This window comes from Diadema setosum, chromosome 4 (genome assembly GCF_964275005.1).
Source record: "Diadema setosum chromosome 4, eeDiaSeto1, whole genome shotgun sequence".
Taxonomy (NCBI): domain Eukaryota; kingdom Metazoa; phylum Echinodermata; class Echinoidea; order Diadematoida; family Diadematidae; genus Diadema; species Diadema setosum.
The window spans coordinates 13,960,354-13,986,896 of record NC_092688.1 but is presented as its reverse complement, the minus strand read 5'-3'; the positions used below and the strand labels follow the sequence as shown (position 1 = coordinate 13,986,896).

Genomic DNA, 26,543 nt, shown 5'->3' with positions numbered 1-26,543 from the left:
TCGATTTACATTAACATTAGTAGATTGGAAATCAACCACAATTCTTAAACCATGCAATACGAATATTTTTTTAACAAGTCGTTTAAAATTGACCAAATCAATGCAATATTAATAATCAATAACCATAACTAACGTATTGGAACACAAAAATAATGTTTTGATAAACTGAACTGATTATTCACATTCAGTGAATCGTGTAAGTCGTTTGTGTATATTTTGCGGTATATAAAACCCCCATCAGCTTGTAAAGGTTGTAAAGAATCAATAACATATAGAAACAGTTTAGAATAAATTCGCGTCATTCGACAAATTAATGTGTAATGACATTAAAAAAAAATGAATCCATCCAAAACTGCATTTTTCTTTCAATGATGATAACAATATACTGTGTCTTTACAGCTCATTTAGGAGACTTTTCTTTGTTACACACTTTTCCTCGTCATACCTTTTCTTGTAAATACATTTTAACATGAGGTCAATTATATTTGTTAAGATATTAACTCCCACGTATAATGACATACCTATCTATACACTAGGCCAACATACTCAAAGTAATGAATTCCAAATGAGCCGAGAATCTGAATGTCATGGCGAATTTTAAACGCATTGTACTGCATCCGTTTGAAAGAAAAATTCCTGGAGGTATACAGATTTACTGCTAGGATTTCCCAAAGCCCACTTCCTCAAACGTGAATCACATACGGCTATATGCAGCTACCTGGGGATACTTAAAAAGAAAAAAAAAAAACCTGTCTCAACGTCACACAAGTAGAGATTTGCTCCCTCAAAAAACTTTTGTACCCTACCCCTTACCACCTCAGGGCGCAGATTCTAACCGCACATAATGCGTTGCATAAAAGGTTCATATTGAATGCAGCGATTTTCCAAAGGGAGCAACTGCGTATTCTATTACAGAAATAAAATTCTAAGCAGCTTACTGTAGTTCAAATACAAACAAGTAGCTGCATGGTGTGTCTGTGAAAGGGCTGTTTTTTAGGAGGAAAAGGGCCCAACCTCTCCCTCTTTCATTCAATAGCATACGTGTGGTTTTGCAGACATTATAGTGGCACAGTGAGAAATACACGTTTGTGGACCGCATAACCCAACGAGCCCATGATGTGCAACAAGCAAGCCCCTTAGAACCCAAATTGCTGAAAGAAATTCCCTTCACTGAAAAGCTAGCAAAGTTAACCATATACCGGCGTTATATTGCAATTTTTTTGTTGTTAAAATATTAAGCACTGCACGTGCAAAGAGAGAAATGAAAGCCAAAACTGAAAATAATATTCCCAATCAATTTGTATCAATGTAACTGTTTAGAATTATCACAAATTTGTCTCATCTCTCTACCATGAAAACGAAACTCCGACAATCATCATAATTACCATGTCAGGCTGCAAAAGACTTGGGGTACATGACACAAGTCCAAATAAGAAATTATATTTGAGTTGAGACTTTGATTATAAAGTTAATCAACGTCAGACAGATGACAAGCGAGCTGAAATGGACTCGTTTTATCGATGCGTCAATACATTAGTTATCAGTGATTTAATATCAGAAAGCTCTCCTTCAGCTCACTCAAGTTTTCCTTCTGCACGAACTTAAAAGCTATCAGTCCATTCACTTTCCGTCAACTATCAAGCATTATTAACATTAACATAGTCCATTCCGTACAGAGGTTCTTTATAAACGTTGTTTTGTTTTTTTACCTCATTAAATAAACTTCGTAACTTATTTTAGTTCGACAACGCCATAAAGGAAAATACCAACTGCGATGAGTTGTGCTGTGGCCATTAATTTGATTTACAAGATGATAAGTATACGTTTGTAATTACCGATAAGCTTGTAAGAAAAGATAACGGAATAAATGCACTGAAATGAATCTCGAAGTTAAGAATGGGCGAAATCCTGACGGTACAATAAAATTTTGAACAGAAGTTTGTTGGAAAATCCCATATCTGAACAACCTTACAGTCAGGGCCTTGTGTAGTGATACAGGAAAAGAAAAAATTAGCACTTCAGGGGACTGGATTCAAATGATTGGTAGAAAATGTCTCTTTCAATTATTCCCCAGTTCCTATAAAAGGTGTAGTACGACGATTTATATGCAGAGTGTCGACACATCATTGATAAAAGCGGGCGCTTGAGAAATGAAAACGAACGTTTTCTATGCTACCCATCAATCAAGTTCATTACAAACCACTGGTGCAAAATGTTCGCCCGCGGCAGCAGAGACATGGCTGAAAGACGGTTTCTTTCGTGGTAAATGTGACTTTGCAGCTGGTTGAATTCGAACCAACCCTTTTTAAAGACGTCGCACAGGGACTAGTAGCTGAAAGGTGACTTGCAGTCTAACGTGTGTGTGTGTGTGTTTTCTCTCTCTCTCTCCCTCTCTGACGCGAGGAGTGACAACGCATGTTCGTGCTAAACAGTTTCTGCACTCTTATTGGACTGATCTTAGTGTTCCGATACTAACATACATTTCCAACTGTCGTCTCTTATAGACTGGGCATTTCGACGTACTATCTTTACTTGCTATTTTTCCTTTAAAAAATGACTAGAAGACTAATCTAAAGAGTTGTAAAGAACATTAGAATATATACTGAATAACAGGCATATTATACCAAACTGACGAAACAGTCGTAATTCGTGCTGCACAAAGTAGTCTAGACCTAAAGTTTAGGACAAACTTACAGCCACTGCTTATGTACGTAAAAAAGCTGCGACCGAACGTCAATTTGAAGCCTGTCCTTCAGACAGTCATCTTTGAGTTAAAGTCAGTTTTCCCCTGAGTAGTTTAATATCTCATGATAATTCTTTCAAAAGGGAACAAATAGTTAGTTTCACAATTATGACATCATGAACAATACGGGGAATTTTAAAAATCTGCACAATGTTTACCGGCAAATTCTTAACTAGCTTCAACAATTCATACGCAATTCTTTCTCTTCCGCCGACAGCAACTGATTGTAATGCACAAGTTTGGGCCACATCAGACGTGATCGGCTACCGTAAAATGATCGGTCCTTTGTGTGTCCGTCTAGAACGCCGCACCCCTCCGTATAAAGCCCGTTGCCCACCTGTACGAGGGCAAGGCTTTGGGTGAATAGTCCAGTCAGGTCGGGGCGTTCTGGCATAGCAACGCATTTTTCGTGAACACGGGAACGGCTCCCTGTCTGTGCACGTGATGTGCATTTTGGCGCGCAGGTGTATAGTAATTACAATCGTGTTGTGTTATGTGGGAATACTGCCTTAGGCGAGCATTAGTCCCATTATAAGGAACCGGTAACGTTACACCTATGGCATGAGGACATTCATGTTGCTAAAACTGACATACTATGATGCGAAGCATTTTGACACACTGCATGTATCAATTTACTGTCACGCAAACGGTACATGAAGACTAATACCATTTGAGATATTCTCATCAGAATTAAAAATGTAAATTTGGATATTCACAATGTCGAGAATATTCATTGTTTCAATTCAACTCGATTGCATCTTATGTAACAATAAATACGTGCACTGATTGGAAACAACCATACCAAAAAAAAAAAAAAAAGAAAGTAAGATTGTCACCCACTTGTCACAAGCACAATTTCTCTTGAACATACACTCCTCCTGACACAGGTCGCGCAACTTTTAGTTTCTCAGTCACTGAATGTAATGCTCCGGGGAAGATTCCCCTATCCGCTCCCCCATCACGTGCGAGGATTGGTATAAAATATCGCACATTAATTGCCGCTGCATTGCAGTTTGCTCTGTTTAACTTCATGAGACCTCACTATGATAAACCCGTTCTCTGCAATATTCTACGAATTTTCGTAGACATTACACACTAAAATGGACAGGGTCAGGACCAATCAGATTCTGATCTGGACGGCACGGAGGCTTTCATACATTCGATGTAATAGAATACCATTCCCGCTGTCTGTTCATGCTTGCGACCACTCATTTCCACGCTCTCTGAATTCTGTGACATAGACACATGGCATTCGCAAACCTGTATTGAACGTACTAGTATACAAAGTTATTGTACGGACCTTTCTGGATCTGTCACAGTCATGCTCGTATCAACAAGACTTCCTCGCATTACAACAGAGGAGGGTTTCACTGGTATATTAACAAAAATCATATTTGGTGAAAACATAATTATAAAATTTTCTTGAAGAAAATAAGTACTAGTATAACGAAACCCCAAACGAATCTCAGCGGCACAGTTAGTCGATTAAGGCTGACAATACCTCCCCTCCACTTACGGTTTTGTAGTGTATGAATAATAAACACGGTCAAAGGTCGCGGAGTCATCGCTCTTAAGTATACACTATCTCGCGCCATATCAAGCAAGCCAAATTTCAAGGTGCACTGATAATGAAAGTTTACCGAGAGCTTTGCGGTAATTTCTCACGAATATTGCTGTTAATTTCAGGCACTTGGCTGTTCCACGTTATCTATGATTTGAATAAATCTGAACTAATCTTTATCAATTACTGTCAAGGATGTTGAATTCACTTGAAGTTTAATAACGTGGAACACTTGTACTATAGTATCTCAACTTAACTATACAGATTGGGATTTTGTACTGAATAAAAATCGCATACCTTCAATAGCAATCGCATGGTGATGAATGTCAGGGCATTTTCCCTTTAAAGTAGGAATATAGTTATTGTGATGCAATTACTATTTAGCATTCAAATCAAGATCATTATTATCCCATGACTCTAGAGACGTTCGCCTCAACTGCTGTTTACCATCACCTGGCATTTCTGCGTGTATGAAAGTTGTAAGTTTGAGCTATGTGCTTTAATAACAAATGTAATATGGGGATCTGTAAATTATGAGGATGGCAAAGACTTTCGCAGATATATCTTTATATGATGCATTGAAGTTAAGTAAGTTTAGAATAATACATGACATTCTCAAAAGTCAGCCTGACATCTGATTTCATTGCAAATATCCCTTCTAGGTTCTCCTACGATTAGAAAGAAGACCGAAATGAGACACGCATGCACTAAGTATGTTTGGTATAATCCATGCTCTTTGGGAAGTGGTTGTCCGCATTTACAAGGAGAAAAATCTTCTCGTCCTTAGGCGAGACCGGGGGAATAGAATGCATTTTCTTTTGTCGTAATGACAAAATGAGATGCACCAATTATAATTTGCGTCGCGCCGAGCGCTTTCACCATTCACACACAGCAGTCGATCCTCCGGCAGCGAAAAGGGAAACTGGAACAAGGTCGCCCGGACAAAATATCGCCACTTTTGTCGATATTCTCTTATCTGCCCCCAACCCTCGCGACTAATCAGTCGATGGCCCGGATGTTACGTGTGACGCGATGCTCGGAAAAGCCGCCCAGATCCAACCCACGCCTCGTGTCCAGGCATGATGTAAAGTGCTGATGAATTGGAGCGTATGAAGAGAATATTTGCCGCCTGAGTTTCCCTTTTGTCCGCCACTTCAAATACTGATTACTCTTCTTCGAAGACAAGATACTTTTATTGTGAAATAAAATGTATATCTGCATGTGTGACTTTTTAGCATTTTCATTTAGAATCTTATTTGGCAATGTAAAGCAGGGTGAACATAATAACTGCTCTCCATTGTGATACCAAACGGACTTTTCCTATTATTAGATTAAATTTCTAAAACTTTCCAGATAATTTTAGAGAAATTGATAGAATAAATAAAGAATACAGCTTCAACTCTGACAATGAAGCAGTGTATTCCGCACAGCATTTACGAGTTTCAAAAGAATCAATCAAAACAAACGCAATTTCCTGGCGGGAAAAACTTTGCACCCTTACTCTAAAACATGATATCCCAAATATAAATGTCACATGCATGAACCGTACTGGAGTTTGATACCTTATCTTGCCCAGCTATCTTCATTAGATGTCTATCATTTCGTGAAATGCGATACCAGGTTCCGTCGCGACATCCCCGCTTAAGTCTACACACTGGCATCGCGGTAGTTGTCAAGGCAACAAGTCATATTGACGCGAGTTACCATGTTAACATCACGACCCCACACTCCATCTTTGATGCATTGCCGAGACGACGCCAATATCGCAGCGAATGCGAGTTTATATCAGAATGACATTTTAGTGATGATGGCATCGAAAAAAGGGGAGATGGTAATTTAAGTTTACCCCGCATGTAAATGACCAAATCTACTGAATGATAGTGACAATCTGCATGACACATCATCTCATTTTAGGTCCCTTGTCTCTCGCCATAAGTTTGCATTATTATCTCCCAGCACCCTCCCCTAAACAAACACATACAAAAAGCAGAATAATAATCAAGAAAATGGATCATGATGTGCATGCTTACATTTAACATTATTGTGTCCGTCATATTGTGAAATGTTCTCACAATCAGGGCTCCCCTGTCCAGGTAAACACAATTAGAAGTATCATGTAGGGCACCTACATTATACTAGTAATCTGTTCGGGAATAAAACATTAACTTGAATGAGAGAGACAGGACACGAGAAGCAGAATTTCAAAGGTGCAATCGAATTTTTTTCTTTATAACATTACACTTGTTTGGGAAGGTGACATTGTTTGATTTTATCATAACATGGCGCCAGACAATGATTGATATATAGGTACACAGTGGTCGCATTGATTTCTGTTTAATTGCCCGAGTTCCTTTTGAAGCTCTAATCTTTGAAAGGTTCGTCGATAACGACGGCCTATCAATGAATCTCGCCGATGAACGGGTGAATGTGCGCTTTCACTGTTACTCTAACAGCTGACTCTACAGTATTTCTGCAGGACATGTAACGAGATAGAACAACAAGGATGGGCAAATGTACGTTAAGTCTCGCGATACTGTAATGAAAGTTAGTTTTTATGCGCCGTTATACTTCCGAGTAAATGAGTTTGCCTATTCTCAACATTTGGTATTCATAAGCCATGTTTCACACATCACTATCCTCTCGAGCAACTAACGAAAAATCTAAACCTACTCTAGTGTTTGAGGGGGTGTCTTCAAAAGTGACATTATTTTGAGCAATCACACATCTTACTGCCGTCCACACTGTTGTACGCGTTTCTCCAAATTGTGATTAGCCAAAGAGTTTATTGCTGTAGAGATAGATGGGTGACGATAGTGATAAACGATTGCTGGGTATTACAAGTTTCACATTGAAATCGACTGTCCGTACACATCGAATACGCTGTACGTATTGCCCCCGTTTTTGGCTCCTATTTGTGTCTGTCTATACCTGTGCAAATCAATGTGACTGCTTTATGTTTGGCCCAGTATTTCGTATCGATTTAAACTAACAATCCAGGTAAGCAAGATTTGCATGATTTGATTTGGACAATTGCTGTCGAGAAGCTTGTTCATTATCTCTTTTTTTCCCCCTCTTTTTTATCTGACAATCACGACGGTTCGAAGCGCGTACAAATTATATTTTTGAAATTCTTTCGGGATAATCTTTTAAGTCTCACCTAGTCATTCTGAAACAGTGGGGTCGGTAGATTAAATGACTGATTACCTAAACAGGTAAAATGGTGTAGCGAAGATTTGATTTATTTAAATAGAAAAAAGATGAAGGCAAATACGCGGCCCAAATAGTTCCCATGGCATATATGCCCGTACACAAAACAGAAAAAAAAAAATCTTAGTTCATTCTTTCAGTTTTGGTTCATTTTTCTCTCCGCTTTTTTTACCTCGTTTCATATTTCTATTATTCATGTCTGTCCAGCGCACAAAACGTGCATGACACAATATAATTCCAGGATGAATAGCTGTGCAAATGCGACGCGAATGGAGCAAACACAATGCCAAAGTAGAAGTCTTTGGATGAAGGGCCCCCCCCCCCCCTCATGATTGCCAGAATGAAGTGGAGATATATGAATACAGAGGAAAAACTGCTTAGTAACCGAGTGCACCGTAGGGAATATGTTTGCGCATCGAAGTGGAGAATGGCATGTATTATTATATCTACTCCAATCTTTGCATTTTATAGGCGTATTTTATTGATTTAGCAATCCTTTCTATGCGTTCTCAGCAAAACTACTGCTTTTGAGCGACTGTATTTACACGTAAAAAATATTCCAATACAGTATCTCTATTTGGAATTGGAGTAGAATCAATAGATGTAAGCAACGCCATATATACGTAAAGCGCCCAAAAGTGGTAATGTGAGGTAAGATACCCCGAAATAAACACTCTAACGGAACTCAATGTACAAAATATCGCAGGGTAGACACGCAGACAAAAAAAAAAAAAAAAAAAAAATCGCCCTAGAATAGCTATCAGGAAAAACGAAACATGCTACTTCATATATACGCGATAGAATTCACTTAATATTAATTTTAGACCAATTCAACTGCTCAAGGACATTGCAATGTATTCACAACAGTCTCGCGTTTTGCGTAATTGAAATTAATAGAAGCCTTAATAAAAATGTATACACATGAATATACGTATATAGAGCATTATAAAAGATGCATGCATAATGCATTTGGAAAATGAATGCATTTCTGTCGCGAGCGTCGTTCAAGGTCTGTACACGACGGCACTTAATAGATTACTTTCCGCTTCGTATGGAAGATCAACGTTCTGGGGAGGGGGTAGAGTAAGTCAGCAAGAGTTCCACAGGTACGTAATGTTGAACTTAACAACTCATACACACTTAGTTGTGTGTGCGCGTACACACATCCAATTTCTTAAACTCGGGAACACATCATGCGAGCACGCAACCATTTTTTTTTTAAACTCACGAACACATCATGCGAGCACGCAACCAATTTTGTTTTTAACTCACGAACACATAAAAATGCAACATTTCTACTCCGATGTAATGAGAAGACACAAAAGGAGACATGGAAGGGCATAAAGGGGAAAGGGAATCCACTCCTCACGCATTTCACAGGTTAATTTCACACTGACATGTATTTTGCAGCACAGACTGATACAACTCCAGTGAACGTTTGAATGTGCAAAGATGCAGGCATAATCTAAAAATGAATAGAGGCTATAATTTCAGTATTCCACAATTATACATTTCATGCCATCAGTGGCAATTATATTTTTAAGATACGCATCATGCATGTCTAACAAAATGCACCAGAGGTAGGCTGAGAGATAGAGAATATAGAGATAGATGGATATAACACAGATGTAGATAGAAAGATAAATAGATAGATAGATAGATAGATAGATAGATAAATAGATAGATAGATAGATAGATAGATAGATAGGTGGATAGACAGCGATAGATGGATAAATGGATAGACATAAAAGGTGGATAGATGGATAGATGGAGATAGATGGATAGATAGATAGATATACAGAGATAGATGGATAGACAGATGGATATACAGAGATAGACGGATGGATTGATAGATTAACAGAGATATGTATATACACAGAGATAGAGAGGGATTGATGTATAGACAGAAATAGTTTATTTTTTAGATGGATAGATAAACAGAAAACAATAGATAGACAGATTGATAGATGGATAGACAGTTATAAAGAATGATCGATTGATTAATAGATAAACAGAGAAAGATAGATAGGCAGATTAATAGATATATAAATAGAGATAGATAGATAGATAGATAGATAAACAGAGAAAGAAAGATAGACAGATTAACAGATAGACAGACAGAGAAAGAGCGAGAGAGAGAGAGAGAGAGAGAGAGGGCGGGCATTAGGTAGTTTCGATCCCCAATCGTCGTCTTTCGGAGGAGACATGCACACTACATGCACTAAATGAAAAAAAAAAAAGGCAATCGCTCAAAACTCAGTTGCAATCATATGATATCATTATGCACGCCAGGAGAGCAAATAAGTTCCACTTAATGTCAACACTCAACAGAGACCAAGAATCAAAAGGAGGATAAACACATGGTCATTTCTAAATTCAGAGGTAAAAGCCACCAACTGGATAAGTGAGAGAACACGCATGAATAGACACTGAATGCCTCGCTCCTTACTCACGTCTGCCGTTGGTGGCTTTGTATTTCCCACAATTCACAGTACTCTCCTCCACATCTGTCATCTTCCATGCAGAAGGTATGAAATAAGTACGGCAGCATGATAAAAAGTTCTGGAGCTAAAACTTACCGATAGGGGGCGTCGTTGTCTGTTCCGGCGTCGTCTCAAACATGGTTGTATCAGCAGTGGTGATGACATCATCTGTAAACGAAATGAAAAACGTACGATGTATTAAACGCGATGACCAGTTGTGTGTTTTTGTGAATGATTGCAAGGGATCTGATGACTTGTTACGCTATGATATTGATAGTGATAGTTCACATTAATGACATTTCCTTCGTTAAGCTCATGTCCAATAAAGACACGGAAAAAGAACGTTATTATGCAATCTTGTGAAAGTGCCGTTGTCTGTAATAATGTCGTCACAAAAGTTGTTCTGCAATCAGTTGCGACATGTTTATCTGGAAAAAGAATTATAATTCATTAATTTAGTACGATTGGTTGTCGTGAATTGTTCATGACTTCATTACATAGCACACGTTATGATCCACCAAGGCATATCGTTTCTGGTGTCAGCTTTCCCGTTAAAAATAGACAAAATGGACGAAATGAGTGTGATTAACTTAATACGTCAACTTACCGGTAGTGGGCGCTGTCGTCATGAATGTTGTTATGTCCTCAATGGTGGTAAGTCCATCTGGAAAAGATGATGAATAATGCATGGTTATTACTAATTGTCATACAGATAACTTGATATGGTACTATGAGATACGTTAAGAACTACAGTACACATCGTATCTCTTTTGATGGCACTCATATAGTATTGGGCAATATATATGTATGTATGTATAAACATATAATTTACTCCCCTCCCCATTTTACCAACCCACATATACACAGAGCTAAAAATAAAAATGGAGTGATAAAGTCATACACCAGCTTACCAGTAGAGAACGTTGTTGTCTGTCCTGTTGTCGATACAGACGTATTCAAAGTATCAGTGGTGTCGAGTTCGTCTGCAAGACATGATTAATAATGTAGGTTTATGACTAATTGTCAAACGCTTGCCTTTATACTCAACAGCACATCGTTATCTTGTTTCCATTCTGTTAGCAACCGTGTTGGGAAAAAAAAAAACCTTCACAGACACACACACACACGCACAAATGAAAACACAAGCCGTCTGCAAAAGATGGCGAATACATGGTTATGACTAATTGTCAAACATCTTTTTTTTTAATGATGATATATAGGTTAAGATCTAAAATAGATATAGTGTCCGTGGCACCCATGTTGGCTGAAGAATACCTAACTCCCCCCCCCCCCCACACACACAAGTGAACAGAGTGTTACGAAGTTATACACCAACTTACCAGTAGAGAACGTTGTTGTTTGCCCTGCTGTTGTTATAGATGTACTTAAACCTTCAGTAGTGAATATATCTGCAAAATAATTGGATATCGAATGATTTCGTCACTGCCACAAGCATAACGCAAGTCGATTGTTGCTTGTCACTTGTTTGACTTAAAATGTACATTATGTTTCAAAGATTTTAAAGAAATGATCTAAATATCATGCCATGGTTTTCACTCAGCTATCAAATCAACTGGATTTGTTTTTGTTTTATTTTTTTTCAGTAGAAAATCTTCTCTATCGAACCTTCGCGTAATAATAATTTTCATGAGCGTTTGTTATTTCTTTTTTTTTCTTTTTTTTTTGTCATCGCTGCCGAAGAAAAATGCATGAAATTTGATATTTCATTACACAGGTAAGCGATATTGCAAGCTAGCTTCAATGAAAACAAAAAAAGTTTCTGATGTCAGAAGGTACGTTTTTCACATTATCATTATTGCCATTGTGTGAACAAAACATGAATCGCCAATACGTGGAAATGCTAAAATCGATGACGCATGCCAAAATGAAATATACGGAATGAAATGCCATCAAAACTTGGAAAGTGTGTCTTTCCGCGCGAGATCGTGATGTTTATAATGACAAGCAAATATCGTGCAGACGGAGAAAATGAATGGACATGTCTCGGAGAAAAAGAAAGTAACTGTCAAGAGGAGACATAACATCAAAATCACAGCAATACAGATCGCAAATGATGTGATGCGTGGGGCACAATCAAAACATGCACAAATATAATGACTACAAGACTACGAAAATCGAACACACCACTACCTACATGAATCGTATGTCTACACAATAATGACGCTCACTGATGAATGTACTTGGAATGTTAATTCTTTTACCTGCATGTGAAATCTAGATAAACTATATGCCACATTTTAGACACAATACTTCAAAAATGTGTGGGATGTATGTGGGTGATAAGAATGTATGGCTACATGGAGACAGATGTGACATGCAAGAAATGTTTTCAAAGTATCACATTTCTCTTAAGGATACCATTTGCTGTTTCGGAAACACGGCTGAAATCTGAGACTACTGGAAAGACGTACAAGAACTGTAATTCCATTGAACGGGGGGAAACAACAGTACAACCATTACATCATTAATTTGATTTGGTTTTTAACATAACTATAATATAGCTTGGCATTATATATAAAAAAAAAATACACTTATTGATTGTTTCGGAATTCAACACCAAATTGTCATCATTTTGTATCCGCATTTCATTTACAGCAGGTTATCGAATTATTCTTCTAACTCACAGGCTCGTAACTAGGATTTTACGGGCGGGGGAGGAGGTCAGAATTAAAAAAAGTAGACCACTTCCGGGTCTAATCAGCTGACAAGCCCCCCCCCCCCCCCCCCCCCCCAAAAAAAAGGCTCTCCCGTGCATTTTTTTTTTCGTTTCTCGTGCCACTTCCGGGTTTCCCCAGCTGACAAAAAAGGGTTTTAAGCCCCCTTTCATTTTTTTTTGTTTTTTTTTTTTTGGGGGGGGGGGGGGGGGGCTGCTAGCCTAGTTACGGGTCTGAACTCAGTACTTATTTTGGATGTATTATAATATTCACACTTTGGAGCAACACAGAGTGCTGATACAATGTACATCGTTTAATTCTGATTATATTCTGATTACCCGGCAATGCACACGCAGGTTCTACGAATCGCAAACCTAACATTTCCTTGCTATAATGTAATGACTTTCACACTGGACATTGAACTTTAAAGAGTGACTTCTTTCTTTGACCATTCGCAGCAGATCGGATATGTCCTATTCACTTCGCATAGCCAACATGAAATTTAAGTACGGAAAATGAATCGGCATACACAACTGACAAATGAGTTGACGTACCGTACAGACCAATAATAACAGTAATAACGTACATGTATGTACAAAGGTTTACCATGTTATCAACTGCGATGACACGTGGTCCTACCTCGCACAAATTGTACAAACACAAGTAATGCGATTTGTTTAATTCATGTTAAGTCTCTACAGCAAGAACTTGCTCAATTATGTCCGATCAGCAACTACCAAGGTTTATTACGGAGTACAGATGTTTTGGTCCTCAAACATTTTGCACAGCTTCGTATAAAGAATCATTCGAAGTATATACTTCTTTACAGCGGGAACAAAAACAAAAAGCCAACAAAAACTTGCATTAGCATAAAATTAAACGTATATTTACATAAGTGACAGACTGTACATTACTAAACAGGTATTATTCTATCGTAACGCTGTTGCGCAGTTTTATACGTGAAATAAGGCTTGGTGTGAATATATACCTTTCCGTAATTCATCCGTATACACAGAACAAGTGAAAAACCAGGTAATCTGGTTTAATTCATCAATTCGTGTAAATAATGATATTATGTTTAAGAAAACAATTTTTCAAAGGGGTATATTAAAGATTAAACAATTATTGAGTGATGATAGTTCATCTTTTTAAAGATTTGAACAGTTTTGGGTTAAATACGGTGTTTGTTGTATTTTTTTTAAAAGTATTTATCAGTTATTCATGCAATCCCCTTTGAATGGAAAATATATATTGAAAAGAAATCCGCAAATGGTAATGAAATACAGACGCAACAAGAAGATACGATATACAATTTGTTCAAAAGAACTAAGATATGTCGATATATACATCGAATATTATGTGATATTTCCACCACCTAAATCAGAACGGAAATGGGAAGAAATATTTAACCAAAACTTAGATTGGTTTAAAATATACAATGTTCCTTAAATATCTACCCTGAATCAAAGACTTCGTTATTTTCAGTACAAAATCCTGCACAGAAATATTGGTGTTAATAAATTACGTTTTGCAATGGGACTATCCGGCACACACCTCTGTACGTTTTATTCGAGCTTCACAGAAACAATTGCACATTTGTTTTGGGAATGTGATGTTACCTAAAGGTTTATTGCTCAAATGTTACAGAATCAAACTCAAATTACTAGAAATACTTTTATACCTGGATCTACAGAAACCCCAGAGTGTTACAACGTGGTTTATTTGTATGCAAAATACTTTATATTTTCTGTAAGAAATAAAAAAGAAATCACTACATTTTAGCCAATTTTGTCAATTTTGAAAGCAAGCGAAGAAAGTAGACGAATATATGTCTGAAAAACTAAAGGTTTTGTATCTAATATCAATTGGAATCGCATTTATATTATTTAGACGTTTTGAATCTGCCTGTCAATTTTGTATTATTTGTCTTTATGTATTGTATGTTACATTTATTTTGTACCTGAAAGTTTAAGTGAATAAAATTTCCTTGTGGAAAAAAAAAGTACACATGTAAGTAAAAGTTTAAGTATAGCAGCAACTGCTCAAAAATAAACACAGCGGAACATACGAAAATCTATATTTATCCAAATACTATAGAAATGAAATCTTGATCGATTATTTTTCTGTGTCACCAGGAATCAGAAATCAGCGCCAATAACTGACGATGTCTGGGCTTTTACAGCACTACTGCTATAATGTCTTCATATGGGAAGCAGTATCATTCTGGGTCGAATAACATTTGAATATCGATGTGATCACGGCAGATTTCGTGAAATTTTGAAAACTTAGCGAACAGTTCTAATGCTAATACTTATTCAGTTTGGTAACAATGGTAATTGGTAACGATAATAACATGATGACTCGCATTCATTTAGTTGTGAGAAGGGTCTGCAGTGTTGCATCAATATCTACTCTGGGAAACGGGAAACAGTCTCTACATATTGTACATGTAGCTGTTTCCATCGAAAATCGTCACGTAAATATGTCATTATCAACACTATCAGTTTGATAGACCGAAACTCACCGGTGATTTCTTGCGTCACCGTCACAGTATCCATCGTCACATCCCCAGTGACTGTGCTCGTGAAGGAAGAAGTCGCATTGACAGACCCTGATGGTGAAGTCTCTATACCCTGCGATGCTGTCCCAGCATCATCACTCGTGGTGGTAGAAACCTGTGAAGTCACCTCTTTGGTTTCAAAGAAACTCGTGACTGTAACGTACTCTTCTGTTGTAATACCAGACTTTTCTGTCGTTATTACTGTTGTTGTTGTGTCTACAAAAGTTATATCAGAGGTCGTTTCACCAGGACCAGTGGATACTGTTATATCTTCGCGCGTGGTTTCCATGGTTTCCGAGACGTCTTCAAATGGGGTGACGGTGACTATCTCGGTCACCGTGGACCCGGTCTCCGATGTAGATACGTCAACGGGCGAGGAGGTAGCGTCGGTCGTTCCTTCGATCGTCACGATTTCAAAATCTAGTTTCATTTCGAATGTTTATATGTGATAACAAGTCAAATGGTTATCAAATGATGCAACGATGCGGGTGAGGTGCATAACAAATGGAAATGGCAGATATTAGAAATGTAATATATTGCACAAGAGTAACGTCCGTCACAGCAAGATAATGACACAATGTACAAGACTTCGACATGCAAACTGAGTGCGGTACGAGTGATAGGCTGAATGGATGATCATCATGCAAGACATGCAACAGGCGTGAAAAAAAAAAAAGAGTGACAATTGCAATGCCCGGAAATGCAGCAATGATTGAATCTGTTGATCTGACAGCACGGTACATGTACAAGTTTTGCAGGCAGTGCAGTTACGCAATCCTTGCTATTATACATATATATGATGTGTTGTGTTGCATTTAACCCGCATGGGATTAACGGTCAACTTGAACTTGAACTTAAGTAAATCAACTTGAACTTGAACGGTCCGAAAATGCCGATAATTCATCGTCCAATTAAAAAAGTCGAGGCTGTGCGACTAAGTTGAACAAAACTAGAGGAAACAGAGATTTCAACGAAATGTTTTACAAATGTGTGAACAGACAAAACAGACACACACCTAACGGTACCAGATGGTCATATTTGAAAGAAAAGGAAAGCTATTTGCAAGTGTCATCACATTGTAAGCACCCGTTTGGGGAGAGAGAATCTTTTTGAAACGAAACAAAGACAAAGTATCAAAATGGGCTACATAAAGAATGACCAAAATGCAGTATTAACGTATTTCCTCTAGGCACTAAGATTCCTGCTATGTGTGGCTTCTCTATTTCTTGTCGCAGTCTAACACTAAATGAACAGGCTCCACAGAATGTTTTTCAGTGCGTCTATAGGGGGGGGGGGGTGTCAAGTGTAAATGGTAACCCCCACCACCCTTTTTTTATCAGACCAAACTAGTATGATGCAACATCAGACAAGCAATATTAAGGACAAAGAAACAAAAACACAAAATTACATGAAACTCAACGACGTTATACAGTCACATTCACATATCAAAACATACGAATAAACTGTCTATGCGATCTAAACAACATATGTGATATTAGAATATTCGCAAGTCACAGTTACTGATATTGATTATGACACGGATGGTGAGTTGACTTTGCAGGTTAAGTACGTAAATACAAAGCTATAACAGCGGTAAGTATGGAGAGTATATGGTAAGGTAAGTCCAAAGAGTCAGTGTGGTTGATAACTATGAGGGTATTACAGCGAGTCACACATCGAGGTTAATGATCAAGTCTCAAGTGTTACGGGGGAGACCACACAATCGATTTACCTTGGGTGGTAGACTTGTCAGGAGAACTCTGGGGCACTGTAGTGAACTGGGGAGAAGTTGTTCTACCCTTCGTCGTCCCTCTTTTTGTGGACAAGCCCAAGCTGGGCGTGGTAAGGTCAGTCGTGGTCACTATGGCAACATTATCAGTTGTGGTTGCCGGAGCTGATCTGAGAGTGCTTGCCCTCAGATCTTCGGTAGACAAGGGTTCGACACTCGGGGCTAGCGTTGAGGAGCTGCCTACTCTACTTGTAATATCTGTAGTGAGTTCTACAGTGACCGAAGTTGTCGTAAGTGCTGATGTTGTTAGATCTGGGTAGGAGGTTGTTGCCTGCATCTCCCCTGTTGAGACCGGCAAGTCTGTCGTTGTCCGGACAGAGGGCGATGATATCATATCAGCGGTAGACGCATCTTTCAGCAAGGGGGTACTTAGCTCTACGGTAGTTGTGATTTCTTGCGTAAGCAGATTACTTGTCATATCAGGTGTGGATCTCTGTATCACATCTGTCGTTGCTAAAACGTCGGTGCTGATATCTGTACTTCTTATATCTGTCAGCAAAGCGGACGTTGACACTCCCGTCTTATCAGGTGTGGATCTCTGCATCACATCTGTCGTTGCTAAAACGTCGGTGCTGATATCGGTACTTATTCTATCTGTCAGTATAGCTGACGTTGACTCTCTCTTCTTATCAGGTGTGGATCTCTGTATTACATCTGTCGTTGCTAAAATGTCGGTGCTGGTATCGGTACTTATTCTATCTGTCAGCAAAGCGGACGTTGACGCTCCCGACTTATCAGGCGTGGATCTCTCTATCACATCTGTCGTTGCTAAAACGTCGGTGCTGATATCTGTATTTATTATATCTGTCAGCATAGCAGACGTTGACACTCCCGTCTTATCAGGTGTTGATCTCTCTATCAAATCTGTCGTTGCTAAATCGTCGGTGATAATATCGGTACTTATTCTATCTGTCAGCAAAGCAGACGTTGACACTCCCGTCTTATCAGGTGTGGATCTCTGCATCACATCTGTCGTTGCTACAACGTCGGTGCTGGTATCGGTACTTATTCTATCCGTCAGCATAACAGACGTTGACACTCCCGTCTTATCAGGTGTGGATCTCTCTATCAAATCTGTCGTTGCGAAATCGTCGGTGCTGATATCGGTACTTATTCTATCTGTCAGCAAAGCAGACGTTGACACTTCCGTCTTATCAGGTGTGGATCTCTGCATCACATCTGACGTTGCTATAACGTCGGTGCTGGTATCGGTACTTATTCTATCCGTCAGCATAGCAGACGTTGACACTCCTGCGGTGTCTGAAGACGTCATAATGCTTGACAGGCGCATAGTGGAACTGTCCATGGTGGAGAGATCTGACACCATATCTGACAACATCACGGTGGATGTCTGCTGGCTGTCAGTTGTCAACGACGTTCTTGACACCAAGGGCATTGTAGAAATATCTGTAGTCAAAACACTCGTCGTCGGCTGTGGTTTCATGCTTTCGGTCGGCAAATCTGACATCGAACTTGTTATTTCTGACGTTAGCGTCTCTGATGTTGCGATGGTCAGCGCATCCTCAGTCGACAGGTCTGTTGTTAAATCATTAGCATACACATCTGTTGTTAGAGGGGGTGTTAGTGCATTTGTTTTAAAACTCGTCGTTAAAGAAGTTGTAGAAATACTGCCGGTAGAAGCATCTGATCTTATATCAAGAGAAGATGTATGTGTTATGTCAGTTGTATTTGTTACGAAAGTAGGCAAGCTATCAGTTGACACTGGGCTTTGATAGTAGATATCATCAGTACGTTTATCAGAAACACGAGTGGATGCATGGTCAGTAGTGAAATCTGTAAAGTAACTGGTAGTTAACTCTTCAGTAGACTGAAGTGGTGGTGCAGTCTTTGTTTTCGTCACTGTAGTGTGACCCTGTGTATAAACAGCGGAACTAAAAACGTCAAATGTTTTGTAAGTTGAAGCTTCAGTAATTGTATTAGAACCTTCCGCTGTCGTATCTGCAGTGCTGTCTTTGGTAGAAACATACGTGGTAAAGCTCACAGATACATTTTCTGTTTTGAAACTAGGAGTAGACGTGTCTGTATTATCATCCACGGTACTCCTTTCGGTACTGAAAGGGTAAGTGGGTGTTTCTGTGTTAGTCTCATCAGTAGTAAGAATTTCGGGGAATTCGGTCATTGTAACGGTTGTTACGGTAGACGTGTCTGCATCTACTACAGTGGAAGACATCTGCGTACTAACTTCGTCAGTAGAGATCTTTGTAGATAAAGTACCACTTGTAATTTCTGCAGTTAGGTATGCAACAGATGAATGTGTGGGTATCTCTGTACTTGACTCCTCAGTAAACATTCTTATGGACACGTCTACGGTATTCGTGCTACTAGACGTCATTGTAGTTATGTTATCTGTTGTTAACTGTGTTGTGGACACAGCTGTATCTAAATCCGTTACAGACTTTTGCGTTTGTGAACTAAAATCTACAGTAGTTTCAATAATTGCTCTGTCAGTAGACATATCTGTGGTAAGATCAGTAGTAGTAAACTCTGTAGATCGACTTTCAGTGGGCACATCTGTACTTAATGCCTTGGATGATGCCTCTTTGGTCATACCTGTTGAGGACAGAAGGTCAGTAATGGCAACGCTAGTTTGCAAAGTAGTTAACTGATTAGTTGATACAAATGAACTGAATTGTACAGTAGATATATCTGAGGAGAACCCCTTAGTTGGAAAGTCTGTACTAATTCCCTTGGTGAACATTTCAGTTGTGAACCCTGCTGTAGATTTTAAACTACTAATGTCGGTAGTCACTTCTTCTGTGGATCCATCTGGTACAACAGTTGTTTTTACATCTGTAGTGATTTCATCTGTAATTTGTTCTTGAGTCAGAGTCATTGTGAGTGTGCTAGGATCTACTTTTAACATTGATGTTAATCCTTCAGTAGATTCATCCACAACTGTAGATACATCTGTAGTAAAGATATCTGTTGCTAATTTTGTAGTGGACACACCTGTAGCTAAATTTGTTGAACCCATCAGAGTAGTTTCAATAATTGCTCTGTCTGTAGACATATCTGTGGTAAGATAAGTAGTAGTCAACTCTACAGATCGACTTTCAGAAAGCACATCTGTACTTAATGCCTTAGAGGATACCTCTTTGGCCATACCTGTTGTAGATAAAAGGTCAGTAATGCCATCAGTCGATATTTCAGTGCTTTGACCTTCAGTAAATCTATCTGAAGTATGTCCATCACTAAAAATATCTGTAGACATTTCTGTAGTAACATTTTCTGGAAGTATGTCTGTGACCTTTTCACTTGCGAGTTCCTCAGTAGAGTTAAGTGAGTTCATATCTACAGTAGATGTAAATTCTGTACTGCTAGTTTGTAAAGTAGTCAATTGGTTACTTGACACAGAAGAACTAAATTCAGGAGTAGATATATCTGAGGAGAGCCCTTCAGTTGGGAAGTCTGTACTAGTTATACTAGCCAACATTTCCGTGGTCAACCCTGCAATAGATTTTAAACTACTACTGTCGGTAACCAATTCCTCTGTGGATTCATCTGGTACGACAGTTGTTTTTACATCTGTAGTGACATCTGTAGTGATTTCATCTGTAATCTGTTCTTGAGTCACAGTCACTGCGAGTGTACTTACATCTGCTTTTAACATTGACGTTAATCCTTCAGTAGATTCATCCACAACTGTAGATACATCTGTAGTAAGGCTATCTATTGCTAATTTCACAGTGGACATATCTGTAGCTAAATCTGTTACAGGCTCTTGTGTTTGTGAACTAACATCCCCTACAGTAGTTTCAATAATTGCTTTGTCAGTAGACATATCTGTGGTAAGATCAGTAGTGGTAAACTCTGTAGATCGACTTTCAGTGGGCACATCTGTACTTAATGCCTTGGATGATGCCTCTTTGGACATATCTGTCGTAGACAGAAGGTCACTAATGACATCGCTAGTTGTTGTTATTCCTTCAGTGGATTCATCTATACCTGTAGATAGATCTGTAGTAAGGCTATCTGTTGCTAATTTCATTGTGGACATATCTGTAGATAAATTTGTTACGGACTGTTGCGTTTGTGAACTAACATCCTTAGCAGTAGTTTGAATAATTGCTCTGTCAGTAGACATATCTGTGGTAAGATCAGTAGTAGTAAACTCTGTAGATTGACTTTCAGTGGGCACATCTGTACTTAATGCCTTGGATGATGCCTCTTTGGACATATCTGTCGTAGACAGAAAGTCACCAATGACATCGCTAGTTTGCAAAGTAGTTAATTGATTAGTTGATACAGATGAACTGAATTGTACAGTAGATATATCTGAGGAGAACCCCTTAGTTGGAAAGTCTGTACTAATTCCCTCGGTGAACATTTCAGTTGTGAACCCTGCTGTAGATTTTAAACTACTAATGTCGGTAGTCACTTCTTCTGTGGATCCATCTGGTACAACAGTTGTTTTTACATCTGTAGTGATTTCATCTGTAATCTGTTCTTGAGCCATAGTCATTGTGAGTGTGCTAGGATCTACTTTTAACATTGATGTTGTTAATCCTTCAGTAGATTCATCCACAACTGTAGACAGATCTGTAGTAAAGCTATCTGTTGCTAATTTCACAGTGGACATACCTGTAGCTAAATTTGTTGCAGGCTCTTGCGTTTGTGAACTAACATCCTCTACAGTAGTTTCAGTAATTGCACTGTCAGTAGACATATCTGTGGTAAGATAAGTAGTAGCCAACTCAATAGATCGACTTTCAGTAAGCACATTTGTACTTAACACCTTGGAAGATACCTCTTTGGCCATGGCTGTTGTAGACATAAGGTCAGTAATGCCACCATTCGACATTTCGGTACTAACATCTTCAGTAAATATATCTGAAGTATGTCCCTCGCTAACTTTACCTGTGGAAAGTATGTTTGTGGATATGCCTAGGGTTTGAGTTACTGAAAAAGTAGGATACGTTACATCATAAGTCAACATTTCTGTGGTAGACTGTTTCAAAGACGTATCAAATATATCTGTTGTCAGAACCTTAGTTGTGAATCTCCTTGTGGACAAATCCATGTCTAAAGACATGGTAGAACTATCTGTGATATCTTTGGCAGTTTGCATTTCTGTTGTTTGAACTTCTAAGGGTTCATCGGAGGTAAGCTCTGCACTCGGCATGCCTGTACTGATGTCTATTGTAGTCCTAAGTGTACTAAATTCACTGGTAGAAAATTTTGTACTTGATCCTTGCGGCAGGTCTGTCGTAGATATGTCTGTGACTCCACTCATTGTGGTCAACTCTGAAGTGACTCCTTCAGTTGTCATATCTGTCGTTGAGTCAATTACAAGGGTACTCATGTCAGTAACAACTCCTACAGTTATTCTGTCAGTATATTCATCTGTGGATATTTCTGATGGAAGATCTGTTTTGATATCTGTAGAAGACACATCAGTTAGCAAATCAGTTACAGATGTCAGTATGGTATCAGTCGACTTATCACGCAAGATATCAGTAGGTATACCCGTTGTTTCCCCGTCAGTGCTCATACCTGATGTAAAGCTCTTTGTGGTAAAATCCGTGCTGGTATCCAGAGTGGATAATACACCGGTTGCCTCTGCATCAGTCCTATCTGTGGACGTTTCTCTAGTAGATATGTCCGACGTGAATTCCAAAGTAGACAGAGGCAACTGGGTTTTCAGCATAGTTAAATAATTTGTGGTTAAATCTACAGTTAGATCAGTAATTGATGGAGAAGAGACTATGTAAGTGCTTCTTCTTGGGCTGACATCAGGACTTGAGTCAGTTGCAGAGGATGTCGTTTGGCCTGGAAGTAATTCCGTAGAAAACTCTGTGCTTTGGTATGGTATATATTCTGTGGTAGGATCAGTGGGAAAGTCAGACACTGCCTCCGTAGTAATGTCAGTGGCTGCACTGGTGCTAAGTCTTTCGATAAAGTCAGTTGTACCATCTCCACGTTCTGCTGTAGTAAGCTCAGCAGTTTGAACAGTTTGTAAACCTGTGTTGAAGTCTGTAATTAGTTTTCCATCAGTAGTTAATTCAGAAGTAACATATGTAGTAGAATAGTTAGAAGGAACATCAGACATGACATCAACAGTGGTAAACTCAGATGTAGCAATAGCTGTAGAAATATAATCAGTTACATCAGCAGTGGTGAAATCAGTGTTGATACCTTCAGTAATAAAATCAGTAGCGATGCCAGCAGTGGTAAGATCAGTGGTCACATCAGCAGTAGTGAAATCAGTAGTTATACCAGCAGTGACAGAATCAGTAGTGATCTCAGCAGTAGTAGAATTACTACTAATGTCAGAGGTGGTAAAATCAGGAGTGATGTTAGCAGTAGTAGAGTCGGTAGTGAGGTCGGCAGTACGAGAAACAGTGGTGACACCAGCAGAAGTAATATCAGAAGTTACATCTGTAGTGATAAATTCAGTCGTTGTACCAGCAGTGGTAGAATCACCAGCAGTGATGTCAGAAGTGGTAAAATCAGTAGTGATGTCAACAGTAGTGAAATCAGAAGTAATGCCAAAAGTCCTAAAATCAGTGGTGACACCAACAGAAGTAATATCAGCAGTTACATCTGCAGTGGTGAACTCTGTAGTTATACCAGCAGTGGTAGAATCGGTAGTTACATCACCAGTAGTGGTGAAATCAGAAGAGAGTTTCAAAGTTGAGTCGGAAGTGATGTCGACAGTAGTTGAATCAATTTTGACACCAGCAGTGGTAAAGTCAGTAGTGATATCAGCAGTCTTAATATCTGTGGTGACATCAGCTGTAGTAAAATCAGTAGTAATGCTGGCAATAGTAAAATCAGTGGAGAGACCTACAGTGATTAAATCAGTAGTTACATCTACTGTGGTAAAATCAGTCGTAACGTCAGCAGTAGTAAAAGCTCTAGTGACACCAGCAGTGGTGAAACTAGTAGTTCTATCAGCTGTGGTAAAATCGCTGGTGATATCAGCAGTAGTAAAATCAGTAGTTACACCAGCAGACGTGAAATCTGTAGTTTTATCAGCAGTGGTAAGACCAGTAGTGATACCAGAAGAGGTATAGTCAGAAGTTATGTCAGCAGTAATAAAATCTGTGGTGATATCAGAAGTGGTAAAATCTGTGGTAATTTCAGATGTGGTGGAGTCTGTGGAGATGTCAGCTGTGGTAAATTTTGTTGTGATGTCAGCAGTGGTGAAGTCAGTAGTTATATCAGGAGTTGTAAATTCAGTGGTAATATCAGGAGTAGTAAAATCAGTTGTCAAACCAGCAGTGGTAGAATCAGTAGTGATTTCAGCAGTGGTAAATTCAGTGGTAATATCAGGAGTAGTAAAATCAGTTGTCAAACCAGCAGTGGTAAAATCAGTAGTTATATCTGCAGTGGTTACATCGGAAGTAATGTCAGGAGTAGTGAGATCAGTAGTAACTTCAGCTGTGGTAAACTCAGTAGTGATACCAAAAGTGGTAAAGTCAGAAGTTGTATCGGCAGTAGTAAAATCTGTGGTGATATCAGAAGTGGTAAAATCTGTGGTGATTTCAGATGTGGTGGAGTCTGTGGAGGTGCCAACTGTGGCAAATTTTGTCGTGATGTCAGCAGTGGTGAAGTCACTCGTCAAACCAGCAGTAGTAAAATCAGTAGTGATTTCAGCAGTGGTAAATTCAGTGGTAATGTCAGGAGTAGTAAAATCAGTTGTCAAACCAGCAGTGGTAAAATCAGTAGTGATTTCAGCAGTGGTAAATTCAGTGGTAATGTCAGGAGTAGTAAAATCAGTTGTCAAACCAGCAGTGGTAAAATCAGTAGTTATATCTGCAGTGGTTACATCGGTAGTAATGTCAGGAGTAGTGAGATCAGTAGTAACTTCAGCTGTGGTAAACTCAGTAGTGATACCAGAAGTGGTAAAGTCAGAAGTTGTATCGGCAGTAGTAAAATCTGTGGTGATATCAGAAGTGGTAAAATCTGTCATGATTTCAGATGTGGTGGAGTCTGTGGAGATTCCAACTGTGGTAAATTTTGTCGTGATGTCAGCAGTGGTGAAGTCACTCTTCAAACCAGCAGTGGTAAAATCAGTAGTGATTTCAGCAGTGGTAAATTCAGTGGTAATGTCAGGAGTAGTAAAATCAGTTGTCAAACCAGCAGTGGTAAAATCAGTAGTGATTCCAGCAGTGGTAAATTCAGTGGTAATGTCACGAGTAGTAAAATCAGTTGTCAAACCAGCAGTGGTAAAATCAGTAGTGATTTCAGCAGTGATAAATTCGGTGGTAATGTCAGGAGTAGTAAAATCAGTTGTCAAACCAGCAGTGGTAAAATCAGTAGTTATATCTGCAGTGGTTACATCGGTAGTAATGTCAGGAGTAGTGAGATCAGTAGTAACTTCAGCTGTGGTAAACTCAGTAGTGATACCAGAAGTGGTAAAGTCAGAAGTTGTATCGGCAGTAGTAAAATCTGTGGTGATATCAGAAGTGGTAAAATCTGTGGTGATTTCAGATGTGGTGGAGTCTGTGGAGATGCCAACTGTGGTAAATTTTGTCGTGATGTCAGCAGTGGTGAAGTCAGAAGTTATATCTGGTGTGGTAAATTCAGTGGTAATGTCAAGAGTAGTAGAATCAGTTGTCAAACCAGCAGTGGTAAAATCAGTAGTGACTTCAGCAGTGGTTAGATCAGTAGTAACGTCAGGAGTAGTGAGATCAGTAGTACCTTCAGCTGTGGTAAAATCAGTAGTGATACCAGAAGTGGTAAAGTCAGAAGTTATATCTGGTGTGGTAAATTCAGTGGTAATGTCAGGAGTAGTAAAATCAGTCGTTAAACCAGCAGTGGTAAAATCAGTAGTGATTTCAGCAGTGGTTAGATCAGTAGTAATGTCAGGAGTAGTGAGATCAGTAGTACGTTCAGCTGTGGTAAAATCAGAAGTGATACCAGAAGTGGTAAAGTCAGAAGTTATGTCGGCAGTAGTAAAATCTGTGGTGGTATCAAAAGTGGTAAAATCTGTGGTGATTTCTGATGTAGTGGAGTCTGTGGAGATGCCAACTGTGGTAAATTTTGTCGTGATGTCAGCAGTGGTGAAGTCACTCTTCAAACCAGCAGTGGTAAAATCAGTAGTGATTTCAGCAGTGGTAAATTCAGTGGTAATGTCATGAGTAGTAAAATCCGTTGTCAAACCAGCAGTGGTAAAATCAGTAGTGATTTCAGCAGTGGTAAATTCAGTGGTAATGTCAGGAGTAGTAAAATCAGTTGTCAAACCAGCAGTGGAAAAATCAGTAGTTATATCTGCAATGGTTACATCAGTAGTAAAGTCAGGAGTAATGAGATCAGTAGTAACTTCAGCTGTGGTAAACTCAGTAGTGATACCAGAAGTGGTAAAGTCAGAAGTTATGTCAGCAGTAGTAAAATCTGTGGTAATATCAGAAGTGGTAAAATCTGTAGTGATTTCAGATGTGGTGGAGTCTGTGGAGATGCCAACTGTGGTAAATTTTGTCGTGATGTCAGCAGTGGTGAAGTCAGAAGTTATATCTGGTGTGGTAAACTCAGTGGTAATGTCAAGAGCAGTAGAATCAG

The 26,543-nt window shown here is 38.9% G+C and overlaps 1 protein-coding gene across 1 annotated transcript in view; it reads right to left on the bottom strand.

Annotated features, from left to right (window-relative positions):
- LOC140227632 (IgGFc-binding protein-like) overlaps nt 1-26,543 on the bottom strand; it is a 62,226-nt gene that overhangs the window by 8,630 nt on the left and 27,053 nt on the right. The window contains exons 37-41 of the mRNA XM_072308050.1: nt 16,962-18,554; nt 11,335-11,403; nt 10,906-10,977; nt 10,602-10,658; nt 10,091-10,162 (exon numbers count right to left, since the gene is read on the bottom strand). Coding sequence (XP_072164151.1) covers nt 10,091-10,162; nt 10,602-10,658; nt 10,906-10,977; nt 11,335-11,403; nt 16,962-18,554 — 1,863 coding nt within the window. The remainder of the gene's footprint in view (nt 1-10,090; nt 10,163-10,601; nt 10,659-10,905; nt 10,978-11,334; nt 11,404-16,961; nt 18,555-26,543) is intronic.